Source organism: Eurytemora carolleeae, unplaced genomic scaffold, assembly GCF_000591075.1.
Source record: "Eurytemora carolleeae unplaced genomic scaffold, Eaff_2.0 scaffold1428, whole genome shotgun sequence".
In the NCBI taxonomy this organism is placed as follows: domain Eukaryota; kingdom Metazoa; phylum Arthropoda; class Copepoda; order Calanoida; family Temoridae; genus Eurytemora; species Eurytemora carolleeae.
The window spans coordinates 55160-80654 of NW_019397318.1; the positions used below are offsets into that span (position 1 = coordinate 55160).

General features: G+C 34.4%; 2 protein-coding genes across 2 annotated transcripts; one reads left to right on the top strand and one right to left on the bottom strand.

Annotated features, from left to right (window-relative positions):
* Positions 1-78: 78 nt before the first annotated feature.
* LOC111713494 (lysine-specific demethylase 5A) lies at positions 79-9460 on the bottom strand. The gene is made up of 9 exons (XM_023488361.1): positions 8961-9460; positions 8442-8573; positions 7432-7629; positions 5325-5412; positions 3302-3407; positions 2909-2956; positions 2009-2114; positions 229-299; positions 79-120 (listed from the first exon to the last, which is right to left on the bottom strand). The coding sequence occupies exons 1-9, from the start codon at positions 9204-9206 to the stop codon at positions 96-98; spliced, it is 1020 nt and encodes a 339-aa protein (XP_023344129.1). The 5' UTR covers positions 9207-9460; the 3' UTR covers positions 79-95.
* Positions 9461-9654: 194 nt separating this feature from the next.
* LOC111713495 (uncharacterized) lies at positions 9655-9929 on the top strand (the record flags this gene model as incomplete). Its single annotated transcript, XM_023488362.1, is given in 1 exon segment — positions 9655-9929. A coding segment is annotated over 1 exon segment (65 nt), but the record flags the coding sequence as incomplete, so codon positions are not given.
* Between the last annotated feature and the right edge of the window lie 15566 nt (positions 9930-25495).

The window sequence follows — 25495 nt, forward strand, 5'->3', positions numbered from 1 at the left end:
CTTTCATTTCCTTCATCCCTGAATACATAAATTTCTTACAGTGGTTATATTCTTTCATTTCCTTCATCCCTGAATACATAAATTTCTTACAGTGGTTATATTCTTTCATTTCCTTCATCCCTGAATACATAAATTTCTTACAGTGGTCTAATTCTTTCCTTTGCTGCATCTGAATGATAATCCAAAAAGGGAGATTCTGATTAAGTTAAACTATCCCTTTAAACTTACTTAGATTGGATTGAGAGCTTCTTAAGCGCAGCTGCTATATCAGGTCGTGCCAACACAGTTCGGGAGCGGTCCTAGAAAATAAATCAGTCTTCTTTAAAACTTTGAAATAGAAAGACGCCTTCAGTTAATCGTAAGTTTTGATTTTAAAATGTTCATAAACATTTTTCCAGTGTAACTGTATACTGTACACAGCCACATTCCAAGCTTCTAGTAAAATTAATAGTTTTAAAAAAAATCAAATAATACGATTGCTTAGAAGTTGTCTTCTCAATCAGTTTAATGGGTCTTACTTTAGTTAAACACAAGTCTAAAAATAAACTGATAATCTTAGTTTATGTTTAAACTTAATGTACCTTAATTATAAAAGTTATCTAATCAATTTTATATTTTTCTACAACTTTTTAGTTTAAAATTAATTTAATCGAATGCACTATCATTATCTATTAAACTTTGTAACATTCTTCGCAATATGGAATTTGCACCATGTAAGAGTTGATACGGATGCACTTGTCAACAGGGTAGACTTGGACATAATTTTCATGAATATACTTTACTTGATAGAACAAAATTAATAAATTAATAGCATATTTCCATATTTGGTTTTTTTAAATGTTCAAAAACCCCCTGAATTCTCCTTTTATATTATGAGTTATGAATCCCGAGATCATACTCATTTAAAAACTATATTGAGTAGCCGATCTGTATCATTTTGCGAATCTATGTGTAAAAGTCCCAAGCTCAGCATCCGGCTATTGTTTGATTTATGCAAAAATTACCAAAGAACAAAATTATGTAAGAATTTATCTAATATTGAAAATGAAACCTATGTAGATAAACTGTCCTTGAACTCTCTAGTAAAGTCAAATATGATTTACACAAATTCGGCTGAAAATGCATGGAGAATTCCATTGTTAAAAGATTCACTATTAATCCGGTCAAATCCAAATGTTTTAGGATTTAATTATGATGAAATAGCTAACATTATTGACGATATATATAAAATCTAACTAAATTATTTTTTTGGACTTTATATTAATTCTATATTTTATATGTTATATATCTCATTCCTCTGCTTTTAAACTGTACCATTATAATTGTGTACGAATAAATAGAATATTAATACAATATTAAATAAATTCCTCTTCAATATCCCTTGCAGGGGTAACTTGACTGGACGGATCTAGCATTTATCCTCAAATTTATATCTGTCCACATTGGCTATCGAGATCAAGAGTTCGAAATTAACGATATTCAACACAGAAGATCCGATCTCTGTATTTTATTTCATATATATGCATATATATATATATGAATTGCACTAGTGGCCGTTTGTACAATTAAAAATGGAAAAATGGAAGTCAAATTATTACAGAAAAGAAAGAAGAAAATAACATGGTGGAAAAGTTTACCCGGAAACTAAATATCAAAATATGGTTAATCCGATTTACTCAAACAAATCCTAAAAGAAGAATTAAAGAATTGTAAAGTTTACAGAGAACATTCTCTATTCTAGAACAAAGATCTGGGTGTTTCTGTAATGAGGGGGGGGGGGGGGCATATCCTGGTTTTCAAGTACCCAGCAGAGATATATAGGGTTAACACATAAATAATGAAAGATGTTTTTATTGTAAAAAAGATTATGATTATTTTTGGTTTCCCTTATTTTTTTCTCACTTATTTAGAAAAACTGAAAACCATACAGTTTATTGATCCAAGAGAGGGGGGCTGAGCCCCCCATAGTCCTCCCTTGAATACACGTCTGATTAAACTTTTAATTTACCTGCCAAGCCATAGCGCGCTCGGTTAAGCACTGCAGCGCCTCTCCCTCTGGTAGGCGCACAGTCAGCTTCTGTAAACTCACCAGCAGGGATAGAATCGTCTCTAATCTATAATATATATGTGTAATTGTGTATATTGTATATATTATCAATGTGAATGAAGATGGCGTATCTCCCACACTTCTGACATACTTGCACATGGTTTCACAGCTGCTGTTTGATATGTGGCCGCAGCGCCCGGTCCCCTAGTCCGTCCAAGTCACGGCGCTCGGCCCCATTAGCATGTCCTAGCCGTAGCGCTTGGCAAAGAAATAGTCTTTAACCTTTCCCACAAAGAATACAAATAAACAGCTGTCGTAGGTCGGATACTGCAGTAGGTCAGAAGCTTAGTTGGACAAAAGTTCAGTAGAGGGGACATTCAAAGAGACGATGTAACATTAGTGATACAAATACCCCCACTCATACTTAATCAATTCAGAAACATACCCCAGATCTAAGATGGCTAATTTGACTGAACTTTATCAAATCTTAAGTAAGATCTTATAGATTACAATGGATCATATATTTTTTCCTGTAAAACTTGCACCTCGCTTAACCCTCCAGCTCAAAATTTATTTTATAATGATTGAATAACCCTGAACTTATTTTTATGGAAATTGCAAGAATTGTTTTGAGAAAAACAAATAGATTCATTACAAGTTTCTTAAATTGCCCCTTGACCAGCTGTTTTTTGTTTCTAGTAGTTAATTATTCATTTTGTGCAACTTTAACAAACTATTTAACAAAATTTAATTCCGACTTTAATTGATCTTTAACGACAAACTTTCAATGAGAGACAAAAACGTGCCAAGCTGAAGTTGGTTGGGGGGGGGGGGGGGGAACGATAAAATGAAAAAACTTACCTAGGTCGTCTAGATCGGAGGCAGTTTGGACACAGAAATTTCACATCTCTGAGTCACAAATAATATTCATTTTTCATCATTAAATTATTGAGAAACCCAAATTGAGAAATTTTATTCAAAAACTAGCTGAAGTGCCCGGTGTTGGCCGTGGAATTTTTTTATTTAAAAAAAAATGTCGAAATTTCAGCCTAAATATATATATATATATATGCCAAGAGAATTATTATATAGATAAATTATCTTGTACAGTTTGTTTGATTTTCTTTTCTTTGAACGGAGATAGGACTTGACGAGTTTATATATTTAGTTTATGCATTATACTATTCGAGCTTATATATTTAGTGTGAAAAAATGAGAAAAATAACAAGTTGTAATGACTGCATATCTGTTTGCCTGAGACTGGTTGGTTTAGATTTTCCCGATGGTAGACGGGGCAGAGGGATACTTCCCGGGGGAAACTGGTCCATACATAGCTCACATTCAAGCATTAATCCATCCTACAATCAATCAATCAATCAATCTTCAGCTCATATTCAAGCATTAATTCATCCTACAATCAATCAATATTCAGCTCATATTCAAGCATTAATCCATCCTACAATCGATCAGTCAATCAATATTTAGCTCATATTCAAGCATTAATCCATCCTACAATCGATCAGTCAATCAACATTTAGCTCATATTGAAGCATTAATCCATCCTACAATCATTAAATCAATCAATATTTAGCTCATATACAAGCATTAATCCATCCTACAATGGATCAGTCAATCAATATTTAGCTCATATTCAAGCATTAATCCATCCTACAATCATTTAATCAATCAATATTTAGCTCATATTCAAGCATTAATCCATCCTACAATCATTTAATCAATTATCCAGCTCATATTCAAGCATTAATCCATCCTACAAGCAATCAATCAATCAATATTCAGCTCATATTCAAGTATTAATCCATCCTAAAATCATTTAATCAATTATCCAGCTCTTATTAAAGCATTAATCCATCCTACAATCAATCAATTATATAGTACACTTTCAAGCATTAATTCATTCTACAATCAATCAATCATCCAGCTCATATTCAAGCATTAATCCATTATACAATCAATTAATCATTTATTCAGCACATATTCAAGCATTAATCCATCCTACACTCAATTAATCATTTATTCAGCTCATGAGATAAGATAAGGAAAGGAACTGAACCCCCCCCCCCCCCGTATTGCAGAGCCCAGACCGCCATCTGGGCCAACTCCACTGAGCTCCGGTATCCTCCGGCTCCTATAATCCTATGGGAAGATGCTACCAGTGGAACGGGCAGAACCATATAAAGTTGGATGCACATCCTGCAATAGCCAACTATAGGTCTAACACGTAAGAATAGAAATACCTGTTTAAAGATCAGCCACTAGGATGAGCCAGTTATCCAGGACGCTATGAATACCAATGGCTCTGTCCGCAATTGTGTGAGCACTGGCCCCATCCCTAAGAAGTCCTTAAACACAATCCCTATGGGACGAGAGAGAGATACATGGGTCTCCATGTATCTTGTGATACCCTTGTAACGTCTAGCGAATTCCACCTTTGAGCATTCAACTACAACATGGAATTCATTCAGTGCTAGCCAAATCTCTAGTTCCTGGAACAAAGGACACTGTTTGTATGGTGCCCCATGCACATTGGGACGGAGGTTGCCCAACCCAGCGTCAACTGCTCTACATCTACTGAGAGATCCGAACGCATTGGAGTAATTTACACGACTTTGTATAGTAAACCTATCCACAAGGTCAGACATCCATAGCAGAGAAGACAGGGATGCCTTACTGTTTATAGCTACTTGAATATGGTTATCCTTCAGTGCTCTTTGCAAGGCTCCTTTGCGTAGTGTTTCCAGGGAAGTAATATCGAGCATGGCAAGATTAATTTATCCTACAATCACTCAATCAATTATCCAGCTCATATTCAAGCATTATAATCCATGCTACAATCAATTATCCAACTCATATTTAAGCATAATGATCCATCCTACAATCAATTAATGATTTATTCAGCTCGTATTTAAGATTTCTCTATCCTACAATCAATCAATTAATTATCCATAATAATAATTTAATCAATTATCCATTATAATCATTTAATAAACCAATCAATTATCCATTATAATCATTTAATCAACCAATCAATTATCCACTATAGTAATTTAATCAACCAATCAATTATCCATTATCAGTATTTCAGTAACTACTCCCACACAATATCAAATATCAATTTGTAATTGTAAACTCTTTCCGTTCACAGATACATGTACTTTACTTCAGCAAAAACTTTATATATCTATCTACATTAAAACCCTCCTAAAACTAATATAATATTTTAAATAATTTTCTTGAAATGTTCCCCCCCCCCNCTTCTTCAGTGTATTCTGGTTCTTAACTCTGACTTCCTTCATTGTCTGCAGCTCTGCCTGTTCAGCTTGCTTGAATGCGTTCACGATCTCCTAAAATCAAACTTTAGATGTCTCTATCATTGATTATTTACAACCATTGAATCGCGCGGTTAATTAAAACTACTTTGTAATTCTTGTAATCCGTTCCATACAGTCCTATTCTAAATGAACCAAAATAATTTTTATCTATGGAAGACTTTAAAGTCGTCTTTTACCTTGAAAATAGTTTACGGTATTTACTAAAGGCAACTTATTTAATTAATATTCATTTTATGAAACAATAATCTCAAAATAGCCCTAGTCCTGCAATTTTTAAAATCTCATTCAAAACCTAGTGACAAATTTAAATGTTAAAATAAAATCCAATTATACATCTATGAATGTTTATTAAAGGCCAAGCCGAATGATTTTTCTTGTTGATATTAATCTGATTCACTTCTAGAAACTCAGTCAATGAGATGTTCAGATGAAAAGAAAAAACAAATATAAATTTTCATTTCATTGCGTTCTTTGAATTATTAGGATTACTTTTTCAGAGGTTAAAGCTAATTGAATTATCAGTTATCTACAATATGAAAAACAGCTACACAGAACTGTTTATGAACTCAAAAACCATCTTGAAAATCATTAGGAATCTGAGAGTGTACAGAAGGGTCCATAGCAGACCGCCAAAGGCTTGACTCCCACTCCTAAATTTACACTCAGCTTTTAATAGGGTTAATTTATTGGAACTTAAACGGAGGGAGCTCAAGTCTGAAATCTAAGATTGAAGGATTGACCGTGATTATTAATATTAAGAACTGTCAATGTACTGCCAAGTGGATTGTATATGGACTGTATATGCACTGTCTTTAAACTGTCTATAAACTGTCTATAAACTGTCTATAAACTGTCTATAAACTGTCGCTGCACTGTCTATGCACTGTCTACGAACTGTCTGTCTATGAACTGTCTATGAAATGCCAATGAACTGTATATGAACTGTCTATGAACTGTCTATGAACTGTCTATGCACTGTCTATGCACTGTCTATGAACTGTCTATGAACTGTCTATGAACTTAAACTGTCTATGCACTGTCTATGCACTGTCTATGCACTGTCTATGAACTGTCTATGAACTGTCTATGAACTGTCTATAGACTGTCTAACACTGTCTATGAACTTCTGTCTATGAACTGTCTATGAATTGTCTATAGACTATCTATGCCCTGTCTATGAACTTCTGTCTATGAACTTCTGTCTATAAACTGTCTATGAACTGTCTATGGACTGTCTATGGACTGTCTATGGACTGTCTATGCACTGTCTATGCACTGTCTATGCACTGTCTATGCACTGTCTATGAACTGTCTATGAACTGTCTATGAACTGTTTATGAACTGTCTATGAACTGTCTATGAACTGTCTATAAACTGTCTATAAATTGTCAATGAACTGTCTATGAACTGTATATGAACTGTCTATGAATTGTATATGGACTTTATATGCACTGTCTATGAACTGTCTATGAACTGTCTATGAACTGTCTATGGAATGTCTTTGAACTGCCTAAGACCTGCCTATGAACTGTCTATGAACTGTCTATGAACTGTTTATGGAATGTCTTTGAACTGCCTAAGACCTGCCTATGAACTGTCTATGAACTGTCATATCACAAAAATATCTTATTCTTATCTGTGAAATGCCTTTAGAGGGAAATGATCTAATATNTGTTAATGCATAGAAAGTATATAAAATAGGCTGTGTAACGTCTGAAAAGCTCGTCAGACGTTACACAGCCTAGATACACCTTTCTTGTATCTTAAAAATTGACCGAAGATATAAGATATTCAGACAATTTTATTCATTAAATAAATTGAAATTTGTATAATTTTTTTCAATATCTCCGTCGATTTTAAAGATACAAAAATGGTAGAATACATTTTGAAAATCTCAAGATCAGGCGTTTTCGGTATTAGATGGTAAACTGGAACACTGCATTATATTGTGTTCATGAAAAAATGTCACATGGATCGAAGACGATATAAAAGTCGTCATTTAATTCCCATGTTTATTGGGACACCCTGTACCTGAGGATCGGAGAGCTGTATAGCTGATAGACCCAGGAATATCGGATGTCTGTAGTTTCCATCTTCTGTTCGTTTCTTCCTCTTCTTCTCACAACCAATATCATGGCGGGGAGATAACACCTCCAGAAGATTACAGTGGGAGTTCTTTTTCAGAAATACGCGCGCAGTTCGTTCACGCCAAGCGCGCGCAGCAGCGACCTAAACAGATAAATGTATTCCTGATAATGATGCATTGTTTCATTTAAGCTTTAATCTATATAATAAAACAAGACATTCGTATATATATATTCTGCGTAGATATATATATTCTGCGTATATATATATTCTGCGTAGTATTTTTTTAAAAAATTTTTTCTCTTCACAGGCAACGCCGGGCCCTTAAACTAGTCTATGTAATAAAACAGGACAAACCGAATGGGCTGAAATTTGTTGTTGACACTCATTGATGGCGGATGGGTTAGGCAAAAATTTCCATTTTTCAAAAATATTTTTTTCTCATATTTTTTTACGCCGGGCCCTCCAGCTAGCAAGCTATAAGATAATAACAAAAATAATTTTCTTGTCAATTGTCCAAGAAACTTTAGAAAAAGATTTAATTTTAACAGAGTTCAAAATGTTTGAAGAAAATATAATTTTTCACACAACATAAAACCCACTTAAAGAGACTATCGCTATAATTTCAATTGAGTGTGACCAATCCCATCCAAGATGAGTTTAAAACAAAGATATATTTTAACGCTTACTAATAGTAAGCTTTTTAATATGCCTATGTGAATCGTGCATAACATTACACCATCAAAAATTAAATAAATATATTCTGAGTTGTAAACAGTGAAGTAGTGCTAGTGGTTGGGGGCTAAGGGGGCTCCACAGTCCACCCCCGTCCCTGGATTATAGAAATTTCTGTATTTTTTAGGAGAGTTTCAGACATTAGATAGTTTAGCGACCTCTCAGATTCATTAAATTCAATCCCAGGATTACAAAAGAATAATTTAACAAAAAACAAAAACCTGTGTTTCTAACTGAGCTAGAGGATCAAGACGAATAGGTAGAGGTCGTCCTTTCCCTACCAGAGCCTCCAGGGTGTCCAGGTAGGGATAGTTCTCAGGCTTCTGCAGGTTTTCAGCTCGACTCCACCATTCCTAACAAACATACGAAACTGTTTTGAATTCATTTCCATTTTAACTTCATTTTGTTGTGTTTTATTTAGATTTCTTTGTTTGTCTCGTTTTGTTTCGTTTTGTGCCGTTTTGTCTCGTTTTGTGCCGTTTTGTCTCGTTTTGTGCCGTTTTGTCTCGATTCATATAGATTTGCCTAGACTTACATCTGTCTAGATTCGTCTCGTTTTCCATAGTTTTATAGAAACGATATATTTTATGTAATATATTCAGTTATAAAATACAAGTCTTAGAGAAGTAAATCTGATTAAAGGTTAAAATCTAGAAATTAATCTCGAAACCGAATTAGAAAATGATGCATCTTTTACATGAGCTATTCTATTATGTAATAAAATTGAAATATTTTCTAACCTTGGCTTTCCTAACTGCATCTTTGAGTTTCTCTAAAGCCGGTAGCCCTGTAGATATATTCTCTCCTTCCCTAATCATCCTCTCCACCTCCTCCAGGCAAGGTTTAGGGGAGGCCTGTAGGCAGTTGTTAGCTCGTACCTCCCACTGGTCCATTGTCATCCGGAGACCACACAGTCGGCTCAATCCTTGTTCAACCTCCGGCCTAGGTTTGAGGTTGCAACCTCGCTGCTCTAGTCCGGTCAACATGTCCGTCGAGATCTCACTTGGGTCGTCAAGGACTTCCTTCACCTCCTTCAACCATTCGAGCTGGTCGGCTCGTGCGCGTAGCTTGTCAACTTCAGGGAGGAAGATGTCGAAGAGCTCCCCCTTCTCCAAGCAGTCGTTGACCTCTTCGAGATTGACCTTCTCCTTCTCCAGGAGCCAGGCGGCCTCCTCCTTGTACTTCCGGACACTTTCCAGCAGATTACAGACACCCTGAATGTTTCAAAATTACTTATATTAAATTCTGCCAAAAAAAATAAAGTAAATGTAGAATAAAAATAATTCAAGAATCCATTAAACTTTATTCTATTTTATCTTGAGTTGAATTTATAATTGTCACCGCGACGACTGGGTCTCGAGAGGAAAGATGTTAAAGGACGACCGTGTGCATCTTACTGATAAGGGGGTCGCTGTGGTCCGGTCTCTAATCCAGAAATGTCACCATTTCTGGACGGTAATGGACATGCCCAAACCAACCCTGGGTCCCTCTGTCCCTAGCGGTATCAGCTTTTCCCGATGGGTGGAAGCTCATAGAGAGCACTGCGGTTTTGAGGATCTGAAGCCCTCAGGCGCGTTTAAACGCTCGCAGCCGCCCATGTCGTATCAGAAAAAAGCCAAACGCTGATCTTCTGAGCGTGCTTAACCATAGAAAGAACCATGCACAGGGCCCCCCCCTCCCACCCCCCATATGGGTACCCCAGCCTTTTCAGTACAAAATCAGCTGATCTCTCCCCTCTCCCCCCCTCCTATAGTCAGCAGATCTAACCCTGCTCCAAATTAGGTAGCCATATAGTACCCCATTACCTAGAATTATTCACCTATTTTGTGGAAAATAAGATTTTTACCATCGATTCACTCTCTGCCCATGGTGGTGCCCTCTAATATCTTAAATAACTTTTTTAAAAATTTAATTTAATGTTAACAATATCTAATATCTTAAATAACTTTTTTAAAAATTTAATTTAATGTTAACAATATCTAATTTCTTAAATAACTTTTTTAAATTTACTTTAATGTTAACAATTCACAATTATTAACTAATAAGGTGTTATATCTGATCTCTGGGAAAATTCTCAATAACTTTATAAGTTTAAATTAGCAGAGCTCATTTCTCCCAAGGGACAAATCTCTGAAGTACGCAATAGAATCCTTGACTAACTTTTAATCAATTTAACAACTAATGGAGGGCACCATTATTTTCAGCCGCCAAACCTGCAACCATGAAAGCTTTATTAAATAAAAAAACAGTCCCAGATAATCAGAATCCAGGAGGAAGACCATCTCAGGCTAGCAGAACTCAAGCAATGAATGATTCAGGCATTCAGTGTGAATCAGAGGCACTCAAGACAGACGAGTTAATCCAAGAGTTGGAAGAAGAGAAGATGAAATGTTCGTCATTATTTCAAGAAGTGCAAAGCTTGAGGAAAGAAATTGACGATCTGAATCATAAACTTGAGCTGGCTGTAAGGGGTAGACCAAGCTCAGGTGACCTGAGTTCCGAAGCGGTACTTTTTATGGTGGAAAAACAGATGCAGGGTATGACACTTTTCGATACAGCCAAACTTCAAGCTCTATTGGCAAACACCCTCACACTAGAAAACTTGGATTCTATAAATATGGAAGCAGCGGAAGGCGAGAAAAAGCTAATGGAGCTATATGAGTCCCTTAATTGAACTATTAACTATAATTCCTTAAATATCAACTTTATCATATGCTTATGATCTATGGTCTATATAAATGATCTTACATCAGTCTATTCTTATTTTTGCATATTTACCATTTTACTCCTATATTTGCTTATTTATACCAAACTACCAGTTTTCATTATTTTTACATATTTATCGGTATTATTCAAACGGCACGTATTAACTGTCTATTTTTATTTACTCATGATAAACCGAATTATTCAATATTGCGTATCATCAGTTTATATATACAGAAGCTGACCGCCAGAAGCATCTTGGAGCATGCGGATCTCAAACTTACAGTAATCAGCGGAACAAATAACGGTAAAAAATAGATTTCCACGAGCCCCCCCCCCTTTATGATTTTATATCTCTTTTATACAGATGACAAGGGCTCGCACATGGACCACAACTGACTGCAAAGAGTATACCCTATTGAATCTAAGTTTTAAATTATAATGGTACACGCCTTGATCCAGTCTGGTTTCAAATAGATTTTGGCAACTTTTCTGCATCGTCTTCCTTTCCTATTTACCTGATCTCGGTTAAATTACAAAGCAATCTTATACATGCAAAGTTATTATACGTGACACTAATTAAGGGGTAAACTTTCCAATCTTTTGAAATACTACCGAACGGTGGAATTAAACAACTAGCTTATCTCTTCTCAAATAATTTTTCATATTTACTATTCCAAAACTCTGCACTATTAAAGAATGACTTTTAAAATCCGGATACTATTTGAGTTGAATGCAAGCACTAAATGAATGCTTTAAATTAAATTAATAGTTCCTTTTAAATGTTCAGTTGTATCGGAACTACCTCCGGAAAGAGCAGAGGATGAACGAAGACGTCACAGCACTACCTACATGCCTCAATACTAAAGAGCTCTTAAAATTGCTCTTCGGCGTATAATTTACGAGAAACGAACAATCAATGTTCGCAATTCTAAGTCGTTACGCCGGACCATCTCGTTAATTAAGCCGCAATATGAGTAAATAAGATCTATATTTTCACTCCATTCTTTGACGTAAAAGATATTAGAAACGAACAATAAATGTTCGCACTTCTTAATCGTTACGTCTGATCATCTTGCTAATTAAGCCGCAACATGATTAAATATTATCTATATTCCCATTCCTAGAATCGGCCTACGCCGATGCACCATCGATGGCTACTCTTATTTTTATTATGTTAAAATAAAACGGGAAACTCGATCCCGTGTATGTTCATTTTTAAGCATGCACACTCTTAAATGTAGCATTTTTTTAATAAGATATAACACGCACCGTGTTTGTAATATCTACAGTAATACTCCTGATAAGTATGCTATCTTTCAATAAGTAATTTAGTTTTTTCCTCACGAACTGCTTTATTATAAATATTTGAATATAAACTTACAAATAATTCAGAAATGGAAAAAATACGTAAAAAATGTATCTTTTAAAATCTATTCCGACTTTATTGATTTATTTATCTATATTTGTATGCACATGATAACTCGTTAATAAACTTTTGTGATAAATTCATATTTTCAACAATCCTGTAAACTATAAATGATACGTAAATAAATATCTAGATTTCAAAAAAGTTTATATATATTCCTGCATAATATCATCTTACTTTTATTCTTTGCATATTTATCAAAATTATTCAAATAGTTCACTTTTTCAATATTTTGCACAGCATGGTAGTCTAAATTTGTTTCCTGAGACGAATTGAGAATAACCAAATGAACATCTAATAATTTTATATTTCGCATCTATTTATATGTACGCCTATTTATATGTATGCCTATTTAATTGTCTTTTATTGCAGATAGTCATGTCCAAGTGTGTGAGGTTCAAGGATGCGTCAGAGGAAGACCTTCGGAGTGAAATTAAAAATCTCCGGACAGAGAATAGCAGGCTAATTAAGCAAGACCAGGATAATAAATCCCTTATCAAGAAGCTAAACGACGACTTCAAGGCACACAAGGCAGAAATTAAATCATCCTCAGAACAGAAGGACCTTGTGAAATCAATGAAACAAGAAATTAAAGGCTATGAAAACAATACCAAACTATTGAAGCAGGATCTTGTTGAGGCGTCGCACAAAGAGATCTGACTTCGGGCCACTCTGGAGCTACAATCGACCCAATTAGTGTTGGAAAATGTCAAAAACAAACAACTAATTTTGGCCCTGGCAGAAATGACCGAACAAATAGAGAAACAAGGGGCCTCTGAAAGAGAGCGGTCCTTTCTTTATACACAAATGAAGAATGCCTTCGTGGAGAAGTGGAAATCTAACAAATCAAAGGCCAAATCTTCGAAAGTTTCTGGAGAAACAGTAGAAGAGAACATTAAAAACCTTGTAGGACGTATGTGGCAGGATCTACCAGAGAGAAATTTAGAGCAGGAAATGTTCTTACTAGGTAAAGCACAGGACAGCATTGTCGCTCTAGTGAACCGTGCCAAGGAAATCATCAGCCTGCTAGCTTCACATCATAATATTTCCTCAGAGGAAGAGGAGATTCTTATTACAGTTAAAAGGAAGAGAGGAAATCAATCCCCCTACTATCAGGTTTCCTCGTCAGGCATAACCATTGCACCAGCTCCCTCGGCACATTCTCCACCTTCGCCAGTCCCTACTCAATCTCCGGCAACGGGGTTAGACCTAGATTTCTCGGACAGCATTTCCAAATTCTTATCCGAGTTCAGGAACTCCAGTAACTCCACTGCTTAATATTTTTATCATTGCCTCCTTTTTTGTGTTCAATCAATCTTTACTAGCATTTGTTTACAATTAACAGTCCAATTTTTATCATTGTGCCTTTTTTATTTTGTGTTTAATTAACCTTTGCTAGCATTTGGTCACAATTAACAGTCCAATTTCTCGCTTGATACTTTTACTTTAATTATCCAACCTCATTGAAATAAGTTCCTACTCACATATTCGTATAACCAACTGCTACCTAACGTCAAATTACTAATCATGCTTATAAATTAGATAGAACTTTAATACATTTTCGTATAATAATTTTATCCCGTGTTGTGCAGCCAACTAATTTCAAAATACAATTTTCCATAAACGTCTTTTTTATAATCTAACACAAACTTGAATTGTTCTAAAATCATATATCATCGAATTATTAAACAAGAGTAAAAATTATGTATAACATCGTGATTCTTTATGTTATCTAACTATTAAATTGAGAATAATATTTTATATATTTCAGAAAACGAGCTTTTTATAACCATGACAGCGGAGTTCTGTGGGATCTACTGTAATGTCGATGGTTTGTCCAAAGACCGAGTAAACGAAATCGCCAGCATAGCTCTCAACACACCAAACCTTTTGTTTATCTTTGCGTCAGAAGCCAAGCACCAACAAGGAATGTCTTCAGTGAACTTGGAAATAGATGAATTCACATACACAGAACACCTAAGAGAGAACAATCAGACAGGAGGAATTATTATGTGGTCACGTCAACGAACCGGTAAAGCAATACTACCTTGGAATGGTCTCAAAAACACACCAGATTGGATGAAGAGTGAGAGAGCGTGGGTCACTATTGACGACCGCCATGACAGAATTGCTTGCTGTGGTTTGTACCTGAGAGTTGAGAGCCCGAAATCTTCAGAATTCTACAATTCAAACAAATCTCTACTGGAGCATATAGCCAAAGAGAAATCTGAGCTGGAGTCTAAGGGGTATGTAGTCGTCATTTTAGGTGACTTCAATGCAAGAATTGAATCAGGTGCTCACTTCCAATTTTCAAACTATCCACACCCAGCGAACAACAACGGAAAGTTGGTGGTAGATTTTGCATCAAACAACGATCTGTACTGCCTAAACCCGATGAAATGGAAGGGAATAAGAGAAGAGAAATTCACTTACCAACGAGACATGGGCCAACATCTGCATCAATCTATCATAGATTATGCATTAGCATCCTCAGCAGCTACACAGAAAACCTCAAGATTCACAATCCAGGTAGACCCGTAACATCAAAAATTTCGCAATATTTGAGCATTAGTTGAATTGATTTGTCAGTTCGATTGATTGATTGATTGTTATTCCCGGTTATCACAATAGTAGGTTAATGGCTGGAGAAATTGGTTGATTAATTAATTCAGTGCTTGATCAAAGGGTTGATTGATTGGTTAATTAATTATTTTATTAATTAGAAGGTTAGTTATTATCCAAAAAAGATGGTTGATCAGATAGCCGTCTGGTTTGTCTATTTTTGGTTTTCACAATAGTTGATTATCAGCTGGAGAAGCTGATCGATTATTTGATCCGGGGGTCAGTTGGGCGGTAGATTGATTGATTGATTAATTATCTGATCGATTATAGAGTTAGTTTAACAGGAAATAATGGTTGATCAATTGATTGATTGCTCGATTGGATTGTGGGTTGATTGATTGATTAATACACTATCTGATTGATTAGATAGCTGACTAGTTGGTTTATTTCTGGTTTTCACAATATTTGGTTATAATAAAAGGGCACTAATTGGACCGAATGGATCATTGATTGGATGATTGATTGATTGGTTCGTAGAATAGTTCAGTGATTAAATGTCTGGATATCTGATTGATTAGATAGCTGACTAGTTGGTTTATTTCTGGTTTTCACAATATTTGGTTATAATAAAAGGGCACTAATTGGACCGAATGGATCATTGATTGGATGATTGATTGATTGGTTCGTAGAATAGTTCAGTGATTAAATGTCTGGATATCTGATTGATTAGATAGCTGTCTGGTTTGTTTATTTTTGGTTTTCACAATAGTTGGTTATAATAAATGGGCATTAAATGGTATGAATGGTTGATCAATTGACCGATCATTGGTTGGATGGTTGATTGAATGATTCATAGATTAGTTCATTGATTAAATGTCTGGATAGCTGATTGATTAGATAGCTAACTGGTTTGTTTATAGTTGGTTTCATTAAGCGGACATTAATTGGATTGAATGGATGATCAATTGTCTGATCATTGATTGGATGGTTGATTGATTGACCCATAAATTAGTTCATTGATTAAATGTCTGGATAGCTAGCTGATTGGTCAACTTATGATTTTTACAAATGTAGGATATTGGCTGGACAGTTGATCGATTATTCGATTATCAGTTTAGTTAATTCATCCTTCTTATCTAATAATTTCAACATAAATATATTCATTAACGTAGATAATTATCAGTTTAGTTAATTCTCCCTTCTTATCTAATAATTTCAACATAAATACATTCTTTAACGTAATTTAATTATCAGTTTAGTTAATCATCCTTCTTATCTAATAATTTCATCATAAATACATTCCTTAACGTAATTTAATTATCAGTTTAGTTAATTCATCCTTCTTATCTAATAATTTCAACATAAATAAAATTCTTTAACGTAATTTAATCATCAGTTTAGTTAATTCAACCTTCTTATCTAATAATTCCAACATAAATTCATTCTTTAACGTAGTTAATTATCAGTTTAGTGTATTCATCCTTCTTATCTAATAATTTCATCATAAATACATTCTTTAACATAGTTTAATTATCAGTTTAGTTAATTCATCCTTCTTATCCATTAATTTCAACATAAATATATTCATTAACGTAGTTTAATTATCAGTTTAGTTAATTCACCCTTCTTATCTAATAATTTCAACATAAATTCATTCTTTAACGTAGTTTAATTATCAGTTTAGTTAATTCTTCCTTCTTATCTAATAATTTCAACATAAATACATTCTTTAACGTAGTTTAGTTAATTCATCCTTCTTATCTAATAATTTCAACATTAATACATTCATTAACGTAGTTTAATTATTCTATATAGGATGGAGTAGAATTTGGCCTGGATTCGGATCACAGTACTTTGCTTTGGGAATTTCATCTCTCTCCATCGAGTCTGAAACCACTTCCAAAACCGCAGAATCCTCTTAAAAAGATCAAGTCTTGGCCAGCCTACACCAAAATATTTTCAAAATGCCTAAAATCATCATCAGAACTATTCTCAACATTGTCATGCGTGGAGCAAGGAGAATTTATAACACATGAACTACAGGCAGCAGGTATGTCAGCCTCTGCAGGAGAGCAAGGAGATCATTGCAAGAAACGCAGACAGTCACTGAAAATGAAGAAACTACTCAAACAAAGCAAAACAATTAAGAAATCCTTGAAAAGACGACAAGTTATGCCACCAGACACAATTAAAAAACTACGTGCAGACAAGATCGCGGTGGCCGAACTAATCAGGGTACAATCTTATACTGATAGTCTTAATGCAAAACGCCGAATCAAACAGATATTGATGAATAAGGGCAGAAAAGCTAGTCAACTTTTCTGGAATCTCGTAAATCGCAAACCTAAAAAACATGCTTTCATAGAGGCACTCGAATCTCCTGAAGGATTAACAACCGATCACAACGGAATGAATGCTATTATAGAGGAGTTCTTTGAGCAGAAATTCAATACATCCTTCACTACAGAAGAGATTAGTTGGGAAGCTGTGGATCCCGATTCAATCGGTAAACCTGAGAAAACATTCACGGATAATACCTCAGACCAGATTATGCGACCCATATCCTTGGATGAACTAAACAAGAATATAGGGGAACTAAAATCAGATAAAGCGGAAGGGCTGGATGGCGTTACGAACGACATGCTCAAAAACACAGACCAAGAATCAAGGCTAAAAATTATTGAGATGTTCAACAACATTATGGTAGGAGGACAGGTACCAGCAAGCTGGAAAGACGGGGACGTGGTACTGATCTTAAAAAAACCGCCACAAACAGACATCAATAATTACCGTCCAATCACATTGATAAGTAATCTTTCTAAATTGCTCACTAAAATTTCAGCTAAGCGCCTGGCGGAAGCGGTCCTAAAAGACGACGTAATCGGCCCGGAGCAGAACGGGTTTAGATCGGCAAGAACCTGTAGCGATAACATCTTCATCTCAACTCAATCCTGGAAATCAATAAGAGTAAAAAGAAATTATCTCATCTCCTCTGTGTGGATCTAAAACAACTGAACGTAGGAGATAAATTCATCAACTTCTTAACAAGCTATTATTTCCTTGACAATATCTCAACACAGTCATCAGGACAGAGAACTCGGAAACAGTATCAAAAACGACAGGCAGTCAGAATACTGCTGGGTCAAGGAGCACCAATCAAGAAAATGGACCTGGTCGATAGAGGGCTAGCTTTAGACATCCTGTTAGATAAATTCTTCCTGGAATGGTCCAATGTATCAGGAAGACTGATCAATAGATCCTCTCAGACACAACATTAGGTATTTATTGATAATTTACATTTGTTTACCGGGGAACTGCCAACTCTTAGATTGCATTTAATATTCAGATAAAATCCCAGGGACACCCCTGACTCACATATCTCCAAGATATACGCTTCCAATATTCTAATTTCAATTAATTAATGACATTCTTGATCCATTTTGCACTCCTAACGTTCTAATTACAAAAAAGTACTATGATTCTTGATCTATCCAACAACTATTAACAATCCAATCGTAATATACATCAGTTGCAACTTGTTATTTAACATCTCATAAGATTACGAACTTCATTTGACTTTTTCAATTATGACCATTATTCTGAACCAAATTTAACTATAATGTTTAAATATATTACTTATTGACATTATACCACAGATATGTGTTCTCAGGAATGCATATCTGCACCAAAACAAACCATTGGGGGGCTCCCCTTCACTCATACATATTTAACACACAGATGATCATACTTGAGTGAAAGAGAGCTAAAAATGGTTGCATGGCTCAAATTTGGTCGTGTTGCTGGGATCATTCCGATTAATTTAAACACTCGATTCATTAACGATTATACATTAAACAAATCCGGGCTGAAAATACACCTCTCAGTCAGGACTTGAAACTCCAAGCTGTAGAGTGGAGCCTAAAGCTCTCCCTAACATTCATGATTTGATTTGATTTGATTTGAGGAGTTTTAACTCCCCCAACTCATGTAAGACGACATTCAATAAAGTTGCATGTAATTTTTTCCAAAAACGACCGTTTGATAAAGTTCGTCGTTTCGTTATGGATCGTTAACGACAACCCTTTGTTAACGATCGTTAACATAATTGTCAATAAAATTTTTGTTCAAAAATTATCGTTTTTTTCAAAAACGATCGTTTTTTTTAGAACAATCGTATAAAAAACGGTCGCAAATCGTTTTAATAAATACAATCTTATTCAAAAACGATCGATATTCGTTATCTATTAGTTCAAAACGAGTGGGTCGTTTTTAAAACGATCGTTTTTTTCTGAAAACGAAACGATCGTTTTTGAAAACGAAACAAAAAACAATTAACAACCCTAAGTATGAGGTGAACCCCAGAAAACTGATTAACTCTTTCCCTGTTTTAGGAAGAGGCCAGAGTTGAATCTTAGAAATGTAATCAGGAATCATTTCAACCCCTTGATGACTAACCAGATCACCCAGATAAGTGACTTGATCTCGGAAGATCTTAGTCTTGCTAAGATTGATCTTCATACCAACTTCAGCATGGATTCTCAACACAGCTTCCAGATGACGCATATGATCACTCACATTATCGGAGTAAATCAAAATATCATCAAGATATGCAATGGCGAACCCAGGTAGTAGTTTGGATAACGCCAATTGCACTAACTTACAGTAAGCACTAGGAGAGTTGGACAACCCGAATGGTATTCTTATGAACCTATAAGTGCCAAATGGTGAAACAAAGGTAGTGTAGTCTCGACTTACAGGACTAATCATTAAAGAGTGAAAAGCCCCGGCAGAATCTAGTGAAATAAAGATCTTTGCTCCAGCCAACTTATGTAGGTTAGTCTCTATACATGGAAGAGGATAAGAATCCTTGATCGTACCATCATTGATCGACCTGAAATCTATACACCAACGAAGACGACCTGTCCCTTTCTTCTTACAAGGGACAAGCGCTGACGCCCATGGAGAGACAGAAGGTTCAATAACGCCGCCGGCCAACAACTCATCAAGTTGAATTCTCAAATCTTGTTCCTGCAGTGGATTTAATGGCCTGCAACGAGCTCGTACAGGATGAGAGCCAGGTAAGAGGGTTATATGGAACTGTAATAGGTCTGATGAACCATAATCTTCGCTGCTAACTGACACAGCGTCGAAATGTTTCATAAATAAATCTATAACTTGTTCCTGTTGATCTTGATTTATAAGGGTGCAAATTTCAGACATTTTAGCATTTAGAGAATTAATTTGTTCACCCTGTTCTTCAACTATTTGATAGATATTGTGACGACTTTTCTTGCTTTTTATTTGGCTAGGTTTAGGTTTCTTCTTCTCTTTCACATAATCTATTTCTAGATCGGAGTCAGAGCTTGAAGTATCCTGGTCTCCTGTAATATCATCAGAGGTATCAGGGTTGGACTTCTCTACCTTATTGACATTTTGATAACGTCCAGGTAAATTATTCCGGGGGCAATTCCTGCTGAAATGACCTTTACCATTACAATTATAGCAAATGTCGTCTTCTGCGGGTTGCCTCCCTGGAACAGTAAATCCTTTAATCCCTTTAGCTTTATAACCAGTCTGATTTTGATATTTCTTGAACCTTCTAAAAGCTGCGATTTCTTCCTCATCCACGCTCTCATTCATTACATTTACTTTCTATCTGCTTTTCCTCTCTTTTTCACGGGAACTTGCAGCATTAGTATAACTGTAATTCATAAGGCGGATGTCAGTGCCTATTGCATCTGATGCATCAAGCTCACCTGCAATGGTTATAGCTTGAATGTTTTCAACTGAAACTTGAATGATTCGTCTCAATTGATCAAACGTTTCAACTTTAAAACCATTGATGGCTTGGATTGAAAGAAAGTCGCAGGCTTTATTTCTCAAGATTTCATTGTGCAATCCTCTAATACTGGATTCACAGAATTCTTTAAAAATCCTGGTTTTCCCAGTAGGGAACGACCGTATAAAGAGATTATATTTATCTCTAAGATACAGGTCGTACACTTCCCCTGCTTTTTGCGTCCTCTCTTTAAATTGAGTATAAATGAGGTCACAAGCAGAGGCAGGTTCTAACCGTTCATAGAGGGCCTGTACATATTCCTTCCTGCTCATCTTTCTGTACATAGACATAGAAGGTTCCATATCTGATACAATAAATGAGCAAGGAGGACAGAAGGATTGAAACAATGTATTTTTGAAACATATTTCTCCTACTTCCAATGTACGGGCGTATCCCCCAATCCGTACCACGTAATCCTCAAAACTATCCTGTCCATCAAAACTCCATTTCATTTTGCTGAACAGGATTTTGTTTTGGTTGGGTACATAACGGTCTTCCTCCTATATTCCTAGGGGTTCCAGTCTGTCCAGCACGGAGAACTTCCCTTCCTTCGACGCCAGGTCAGCGATGGGAGGGTTGCTCTGTGCTGGATTAGGAGGAGGAGCAGGTAAATCCTGGGGGTTCTGACCAGAGGAGCGTCTGCTACCTCCATTCTGAACCCTCCGTTCATACTCAGCTCCACTCCTCCCATTCCCTCTCTCTGCAGGAGGTCTTCCATTCGCATTATACACCAATTGGAGGTTAACTACTGCCCGCAGAGTGGGGTCTAGAACTCCTCCTCCAGTCTGCTGTACTCCTGGCGCTGGGGGGATAGCATTCTCTCCCGTCCCAGCGGAGGCTCCAGCAGGCTGGAGATTAGGATTATTCTCATCTCCAGGCATTGTTAAAGATTAATTACTTTTAATCTTTCCACACTGCCTTAAGAATAGTTTTAAGAGAATATTTTAGAGGGTTTAACTTTTACTTTTTCAGTCCTTAATTCAATTGAACTCAGGACTTTACATTATTGAGACTTAATTCCTTGGAACTCAGTCTATTCGTTTATTTCTAATTCTTTTGAACTTAAAATTAACAAATTTTTTGTTGTTTTTAATTCTTTCGAACTCAAAACTAACAAATTTATATATAATTGATCACAGGGATTGTGAAACCCAAGTAAACTTTTAGTTTTAATTCTTCCGAACTCAAACTAATATTACATATAATTAGTCACAGGGATTTGGGGTAACCCAAGTGACCGTTTAAGTTTCTAATTCTTGCGAACTCGAAACAATTTAATAATAATATGAACAAAAGTTTTCACTTTCTTGTTTTAGGATGAATTGGACTAGAGATTTCTATCTACCCTACACTCTAGGTAACTTAATTATTCCTACAGATTAACTAACTAAAAGTCCGTCTGTCTAAATAATTTAAGTCCAGGGTATACCTGAAGTCCTTTTCTTATCCTGGTTAGAATCGGAATGAGTAATCTTTCCCATTTTCTTGGTGTGCTTTGGGCTCAAACAGTATTAGGCGTCAACCTTCATCCTATTGGCAGAGAAGATGACGCACCTCTGTTATGCACATATATCCAAGGGAGAAAAAAGGGGTATTAACCCTTTTCAACCCTGGGTTCGATGCAAAGCCAAGTCTGGCCCCATTATTTATTATTATGGGTCTAGCTCGATTGCTTTGTTTTCCAATTCTGCACATTTCAAATATTATTCAGCAAAATATTGAGGCCAACTCATTTTAGGGTTCAATATTAAATATAGCTGAGTATATGAAATTTATTGCATATGAGTCATCCCCCCTAGGGGGGGCATCTCCCTTTGCCAATATACATTTTGTACAACTGAATTGTACTGTGTACTATGTACTATGTGCTATGTACTATGTACTATGTACTATGTACTATGTACTATGTACTATGTACTATGTACTATGTACTATGTACTATGTACTATGTACTATGTACTATGTACTATGTACTATGTACTATGTACTATGTACTATGTACTATGTACTATGTACTATGTACTATGTACTATGTACTATGTACTATGTACTATGTACTATGTACTATGTACTATGTACTATGTACTATGTACTATGTACTATGTACTATGTACTATGTACTATGTACTATGTACTATGTACTATGTACTATGTACTATGTACTATGTACTATGTACTATGTACTATGTACTATGTACTATGTACTATGTACTATGTACTATGTACTATGTACTATGTACTATGTACTATGTACTATGTACTATGTACTATGTACTATGTACTATGTACTATGTACTATGTACTATGTACTATGTACTATGTACTATGTACTATGTACTATGTACTATGTACTATGTACTATGTACTATGTACTATGTACTATGTACTATGTACTATGTACTATGTACTATGTACTATGTACTATGTACTATGTACTATGTACTATGTACTATGTACTATGTACTATGTACTATGTACTATGTACTATGTACTATGTACTATGTACTATGTACTATGTACTATGTACTATGTACTATGTACTATGTACTATGTACTATGTACTATGTACTATGTACTATGTACTATGTACTATGTACTATGTACTATGTACTATGTACTATGTACTATGTACTATGTACTATGTACTATGTACTATGTACTATGTACTATGTACTATGTACTATGTACTATGTACTATGTACTATGTACTATGTACTATGTACTATGTACTATGTACTATGTACTATGTACTATGTACTATGTACTATGTACTATGTACTATGTACTATGTACTATGTACTATGTACTATGTACTATGTACTATGTACTATGTACTATGTACTATGTACTATGTACTATGTACTATGTACTATGTACTATGTACTATNATATATATATATATATATATATAACTTTACTAAGCTATTGGTCTTGCTTAGCGTTATAGAGCTACCTTATTTTGCTTTGTGGAGCTATTAACTTTGCAGAGCTATCAGCTTTGCAGAACTATTAATGTTGCGGAGCTGTTAGCTTTGCGGAGCTATTAACTCTGCGGAGATATTAATTCTGCGGAGCTATGTATTGGGTTTAGCTATACAGAATTATATGTATACATACATACATATAGCCTTGCTTGCCTATGTTAATATAAATAACTATAACTAGCTATTCACAGTTGAATATATTTATCAGGCTATATTATGTTAATAGTCTGAGTTATGAATCGATATAACTTTGGGAGCTGCACTTGACCTAAGGTAGAAGATTATATTTGTATTATAATTCTTTCTACTAGTAAAGTTTTTTTTGCACTGCCGTTCCTTTTTGCTTTTATTCATTATATAGAGCGCTGGCAGCATATATATATGTCTATATAAAATATATACATGAATTCTAAGGTATTCCTAATCTGTTCTAGATTACAACATTAAATTAAATTAATATTTGAGATAAATTGATATTTAAGATAAATTAATATGTGAGATAAATAATATTTGAGATAAACTGACATTAGAGATAAATTGATATGTAAGATAAATGATATTTGAGATAAATTAATATTTGAGATATATTGATATTTGAGACAAATTGGTATTTGAGATAAATTGATATTTGAGATAAATTGATATGTGAGATAATTTGAGAAAAAGTAATATTTGAATAAATTGATATTTGAGAAAAACTGATATTTGAGATAAACTGATATTTGAGATAAATTCATATTTGAGATAAAGTGATATTTGAGATAAATTCATATTTGAGACAAATTAATATTTGAGAGAAATTGTTATTTGAGATAAATTTATATTTGAGATAAATTTATATTTGAGATAAATTGATATTTGAGATAAATTGATATTTGAGATAAATTTATATTTGAGATAAATTAATAGTTGACATAAATTGATATTTGAGATTAATTGATATGTGAGATAAATGATATTTGAGATAAATTGATATTTGAGATAAATTTATATTTGAGATAGATTAATATTTGAGATAAGTTGATATGTGAGATAAATTGATATTTGAGATAAATAATATTTGAGATATATTAATATTTGAGATGAATTGATATTTGAGATAAATTTATATGTAAGATAAACTGATATTTGAGATAAATTGAAATTTGAGATAAATTGATATTTAAGATAAATTGTTATTTGAGATAAATTGATATTTGAGATAAATTGATATTTAAGATAAATTGAAATTTAAGATAAATTGATATTTGAGATAAATTGATATTTAAGATAAATTGATATTTGAGATAAATTGATATTTGAGATAAATTTATATAAGATAAACTGATATTTGAGATGAATTGATTTTTGATATATTGATATTCGAGATAAACTGATATTTGAAATGAATTGATATTTGAGATGAATTGATATTTGCTATATATTGATATTTGAGATGAATTGATATTTGAGATAAATTGATATTTGAGATAAATTGATATTTGAAATAAATTGATATTTGAGATAAATTGATATTTGAGATAAACTGATATTTGAGATGAATTGGTATTTGAGATAAATTGATATTTGAGATAAATAGATATTTGAGATAAATTGATATTTGAGATAAATTGATAATTGAGATAAACCGATATTTGAGATAAATTGATATTTGAGATGAATTGGTATTTGAGATATATTGATATTTGAGATAAATTGATGTTAACTCTGACCTCCTGAGGTAAAGGACCCGATATTGGGCAAAACATAATCATAATC